The sequence below is a fragment of the Bombus bifarius genome, unplaced genomic scaffold (genome assembly GCF_011952205.1).
Source record: "Bombus bifarius isolate JDL3187 unplaced genomic scaffold, Bbif_JDL3187 scf7180000009832, whole genome shotgun sequence".
Lineage (NCBI taxonomy): Eukaryota > Metazoa > Arthropoda > Insecta > Hymenoptera > Apidae > Bombus > Bombus bifarius.
The window spans coordinates 4,579-10,048 of NW_022885363.1; the positions used below are offsets into that span (position 1 = coordinate 4,579).

The 5,470-nt window shown below is 33.8% G+C and overlaps 1 protein-coding gene across 5 annotated transcripts; it reads left to right on the forward strand.

The window, feature by feature from the left end:
- The first annotated feature begins 1,390 nt into the window (after positions 1–1,390).
- LOC117215890 (survival motor neuron protein-like) lies at positions 1,391–3,794 on the forward strand. Of its 5 annotated transcripts, none has more exons than XM_033462457.1 (6): positions 1,391–1,602; positions 2,282–2,464; positions 2,590–2,704; positions 3,094–3,391; positions 3,512–3,591; positions 3,660–3,733. In XM_033462457.1, exons 2-6 carry the CDS (start codon positions 2,381–2,383, stop codon positions 3,716–3,718), a joined length of 636 nt encoding a protein of 211 aa, XP_033318348.1. In that variant the 5' UTR covers positions 1,391–1,602; positions 2,282–2,380; the 3' UTR covers positions 3,719–3,733. The 5 variants fall into 5 exon arrangements, with proteins under 5 accessions (XP_033318348.1, XP_033318344.1, XP_033318346.1 ...); XM_033462453.1 differs by lacking the exon at positions 1,391–1,602 and adding an exon at positions 1,671–2,101; XM_033462455.1 differs by lacking the exon at positions 1,391–1,602 and adding an exon at positions 1,671–2,101 and having other exon boundaries at positions 3,136–3,391.
- The last annotated feature ends 1,676 nt before the right edge of the window (positions 3,795–5,470 follow it).

Genomic DNA, 5,470 nt, shown 5'->3' on the forward strand with positions numbered 1-5,470 from the left:
CCTTAGACGTAGAGGGAGTCTCGCTAGGTGCGGTATTTATATCAATCGCTCGTATATTCGACCGCTAGCGAGTTAGACAGACAGACTCGTTGTCGTCGTAGCCCTCTAGTGTTGGCGGTTGGTACCCGCGGATCGCCCGGGAGGTGTTGCGCCGCGTTGATGCCTCGACCTGTCGGCGTCCTGTTGATACCGATCCGCCACAGATTCCGCGCTCATCAGTACGTACTCACTGGCGACATCGAGAAAATGTATCGGCAATTCCTCGTACGACCAGAGGATCGGAAATATCAAAGGATATTATGGCGCAGCGCGAGTGGAGAAACAGGAACATATGAGCTTAACACCGTAATACTCTTATCATAGAAATAGAAGCAGTCCTCAATTCCCGCCCGCTAACTTCTATCTCCACCGATCCAAATGATCTCCTAGCCCTCACTCCCGGACATTTCCTCATTGGCGATTCATTAATGTGCTTACGTGATCGAGATTTCAGGGACATTCCATCGAACCGACTCTCCAAATGGCAGCATATCCAACAGCTTAAACAACATTTTTGGAACCGCTGGCATAAGGAGTATTTGAACGAGCTAACCAACCGCAATAAATGGAGCAAGGGTGGACACAGCATCCAAAAGGGCACAATCGTCATCCTCAGAGAGGACAACGTTCCCTCCATGCATTGGCCTCTGGGCCGAGTTATCAAGGTTCATCCAGGTGCCGATGGTGTTGTCACGTAAAATAACAAAATAAAAAAGGAATTTGAGGTAAAAAAATAAAAAAAGAAAACTTTATTTTTTTTCTAACATCAATACACTTTACAATCTACGTCCGAACTCCAGGCGTGACTTTCTAAGACTGACTCTTATGATTTTACTTTCGATCGGATCCGATTACTTTCTTTTGTCATCCCTCAACATCCCCACCGTCCATGCATTTGCTAGGCGTCCGCGATCGTTGCCACGTGCTCTTTCTTCTAGAACCTTCGGTGGAAGGACCGTTGGGATGTTGATGGTTCATTCATGATGGTTCAGCGATATACATTGTCGCCGAGTGCCGCCACATCTTTATCTCTATCGTCAGTCCGTCGGATTTGAAGTATGCCGGTCGTGACATGCTCTTCGGGCCACACGTTTTATGATACAAGACCAGCAAAATGATCAATGTGTAATTTTACATATCTTACATTTTTTCCAAATGAAATATTGTTTTTATTAAACGTTTAAAACCTCAGGCAACATTTATTTCATCTGATTTCAGTTTTACAAATATATATCTATAATACATATCTGTATAAATTACGGTCTGGTTTTATCAAACAGGGACCGACACTCGCTAGGGAAAACTGCCCAAAAATTGAATGGTAAAAACCAATATGAAAGACAACAAATTTCTCGTTCTGCGGAACAAATAGAAATGAGCAGAGTATCTTTATCTTTATCTGAGACATTCAAAGCGTATCACGCATACGCTAAACCTGAAGAAAACTTTCTTGTCTTCCATGTTCATTTTTCCCTTTCCATTTCCGAACGGTTTCTTCTATATTTATTTATATGTTCGTGATTGATGCTATTGACAACATACAACTAAGGGGAAATACGAATAGTAATAGATAGATGTATAATTCATTATGCAATTTTATAGAATTAAATCTTATTTATCTTCAGATATAAAAACTATATTTACCAGCTGGAACACTAACGCATATGCAGTATAATATAATCTACTTAACAATCTCGTTTTAGTTATAATATGTGATTAATTCTTTTGCTATTTCGCTATAAACAGTTTCTTGTGCATACAATATTTTTTTATAGTATTCTAATATATTGTTAGATATTGTAAAGAAAGTAAAATACAGTTATTGAAGTTTGGGAACATTCAATGTTAACCTTGCTTCAAAAAATAATCTTTCGAATGAATGGGGAATAGATTTTTAGTATTATAGTTGGTATAATGTCATCATTGTTTACAATGTGTTAGAGTTAAAGAAATGAGACAAATTAATATTTCAGAAGCAAATTCAATATTTAAATGATGTTATTTTAAAATGGCAGATGATATGAATGTTCTTTTTATACGAGGAAATGGAAACGTATGTATGGTAATGGAAACGTAATGGTTTTAACATTATTTTAGTACAAGATTTTAGCATAATAGTAATTAACAGTATCCACTACCTTTTAGTCAATTTTTGAAAAATGACATATATGATAATTTGCAATAGTTTGATAATAAAATACTTGTATCAATATTAATAACGTATAATTTGCTATCTCAAAAGGATACAGACACAGCCAATGATAATGTTTGGGATGATAGTGCATTAATAGAAGCATATGATAAAGCAATAAATTTAGCAAAAGAAGAAGTTATCAAGCGAATGGGAATGGATGTTGGAAATTCTCAACCGAAAGAAAACCTACAAAATCTTAAGCAGCCTAAACACGCAAGTAAATTACACAAGGTTGTGATTTTGATAGAATATTACAAATTTGATACAGAATATTATTAAATATATTGATTAAGAAGCAAATTATTTTATTTTGCTATTTACTTATATTTATTTGTATACACATCTTTTCTCTATAGAAATGGATCATAGGAGCACCTTATCGTGCAATATACTCAGAGGATGGAGAAATTTATGAAGCTATAATATCAAAAATTTACGAAAACAATGGCACGTGTGTTGTAAAATTTGTAGGTAATACCTTTAGCATGATGGTTATGTCAATTAAGAAATGTACTAAAAATACATATATATATATGAAGTAAAGGCTTTCGCATAGTCTATCACAGTGTCATTCAGCAGGTCCTTAACTGGGCAGGAGTACCTGTCAATGTCTATGGGGAGACCCGTGGGATATAGGGTCATGAACCATAAACATGCATGTTACTTATTGTTCATTATTAGCTGCTTGGAATATAATTCTCCTCATTAGACGAGTGATTATTACTACATATATCAAGGCAAACATTTATACATATACATTTATGCATGGGAAATTCTAATACATTGCCTGTAAGGACAGTAACTGAATGGCATTCAGTAATTCTATTAAATGACAAAAATTTTTTTTACTCTGTGTTTAGGCTATGGTAATACAGAGAAAGTCGAGTTGAGTTCTCTTTTAGAATCAGAAGGTTTGCAAAGTCAAATAGCACAACGAAAGAAAGCTTTGGAAGAGAAATTCAATGAAGAGAACGATGAGACTTGTGAGACTAATTTTTCTACAAATGTAAATTCGAAAAAATATAATGTAGAAAAAATGGATTGTGACTCTGAAGAAGCAAATGCGTATAAACATCACTTCATACCGGGACCATCTTTCAATTCGATGACTGATATAATGCCACCTGCACCTCCTTTACCACCACAATTAATGGCCAAGTAAGTACAATTTAAAAATTCTAATGGAATGCTGAATACTTCTAATATTAATAAGTAATTTGGAATAAGTTTAACATTTTATTTGGAAAAAAAATACGAAATTTTAATAAAATGTACTAGATTACCAGATAATGATACAGACGCACTTTCAAGTATGTTGATGTCATGGTATATTAGTGGTTATATGGTATATTACACAGGTAATTATTTCATATAAGTATTTTATTGTATATTAAATTTTCAATGGACTATGTTATTTCTTTTGTAGGTTATTATCATGGTTTGAAACAAGCAAGAAACAATCAAGAGAACAGGAAGAACTGTTGATTATATCAATTTTTTCAATAACAATATAACAATAATATAAGATATAATAAAATATAAAACTCATTGTATTTATTTACTTCAATTATTTGAAATAAAGAACAGCTTTATTTTCATATAAGACTTTAAGACTTTTTTAAAAATAGTTACTAAGATAAGAAAACATAAAAAACATATTTTTGATAAAATACACTCACATATATATGTCGGGTTATAATTAGCATTTAAGGCGCGTAATGATCCTTCGTTTGAATTAGCCATTGTTTTACGAAACAGAGAATATATTTACGCGAATAAACAAGATTTTACAAAATATTATGAATAATGAGTTTAATAAATAATAAGATTAACAAACGATAAGTTTAACTAATAATTAGATTAAAGATTAATAAGTTTAACGAACAATAAGAGGAACGAATAATATGTCTTACGAATAATGAATTTAACGTATAATGAGATTAACGATTGATAGGTTTCACGAATAATGAATTTAATTAACGCTATTAACAATGTTCCGGGGTTCAAACGAATCCACGGTCAACGGGATAACTCTTTACTATGTGTAGAATAATTTTAAACACAAAATACAATTGCTGAGACACTCGGTAAATTGCTCGATGTATCACTTTCCAAGGCGATCACACGAATGAATATCTGATGAAAATCTTTTTCGCTATACGACTGCATTTGTTTGTTATATGCTCGCTGGAAACATCGAGAAGGTTCCAATCGTTGTTGCTAGGCAATTTCTGTCAAAAGTTTGTTGTATACTCTTTGGAAACATCGAGAAAGATTCAAACGCCGATACTAGGCAGTTTCTGTCTGGAGATTGATTCCTAATACAACGTGTGTCCCATTATATCGACATCTCTAAAGTACAATTCTATGTGATTTCTAGGGAGAACAATACAACCGATCCACACCTTCGTCAGGCAAAACGTTTATCCCGTGACCGTGGCTACGTTCGGCGACCAGTTGTCACCTCGAACCCACTTTCGCTTTCACAAATATCAAACAATTACAAATGACAATTGCTTAATTACAGTTATGATAAAATCTAGGCTAAAGCATTAGAAGGCTTCCTCAAAATTGCAAAGGGAAGGCTCCGGTTTTCCTTTCATCTCCGACATATATAATACAAGGATATAATACAACCGAACATTTTAAACTTAGCCTATAGCGCGTGCGCGCACACACACGCACACACATGACACACATGCACACACATGCGAATGATTTCTCGAACGATAATCCATTGATTTATATTTTTCAATATCTGTCCTTACGATTGCGTATTTATTTGTTCCACGTATCATATTTATCTATTTGCATAACTGTAGGTGACATTTTTTTTAACAATTTTGCTAATATTTCATAACTTTTTCATTCATATTTCAAAGTGGTAACAGGTGTTTCTTTCTTTTCAAGTCTCCTCCATATCGGGCTTATTTCTAGTAGCCACGCTTGCTTACAAAGCAATTTTATATCTGCACAAGAATATCTTTCAGTACATTTTACTATGTGGTTTACAATGTCTGTATTTTCTAATAAGTGGTTGCTAAGGTATAATTTGAATATACCAAGTCGAGCAACTTCATTGGGTAATGATACGTATATTTGCTTTTCGAGACGCCTGAGTAAAGCTGCATCAATGTCCCTAATAACATATTTACAATAAATATTATCGTTCTATTATACTAATAATAATGAAGGAATACTTCAAACAACACAATAACATATTTGGAATTTGGAGAA

Bases quoted from the DNA above. Each gene is read 5' to 3' on its own strand.
- LOC117215890 (XM_033462453.1), top strand. From the start codon at position 2,048: ATGGCAGATGATATGAATGTTCTTTTTATACGAGGAAATGGAAACGTA. The intron at 2,465-2,589 runs GTTGTGATTTTG...TTTTCTCTATAG, and splicing joins ACGCAAGTAAATTACACAAG to AAATGGATCATAGGAGCACC. The intron at 3,592-3,659 runs GTAATTATTTCA...TTTCTTTTGTAG, and splicing joins TTATATGGTATATTACACAG to GTTATTATCATGGTTTGAAA.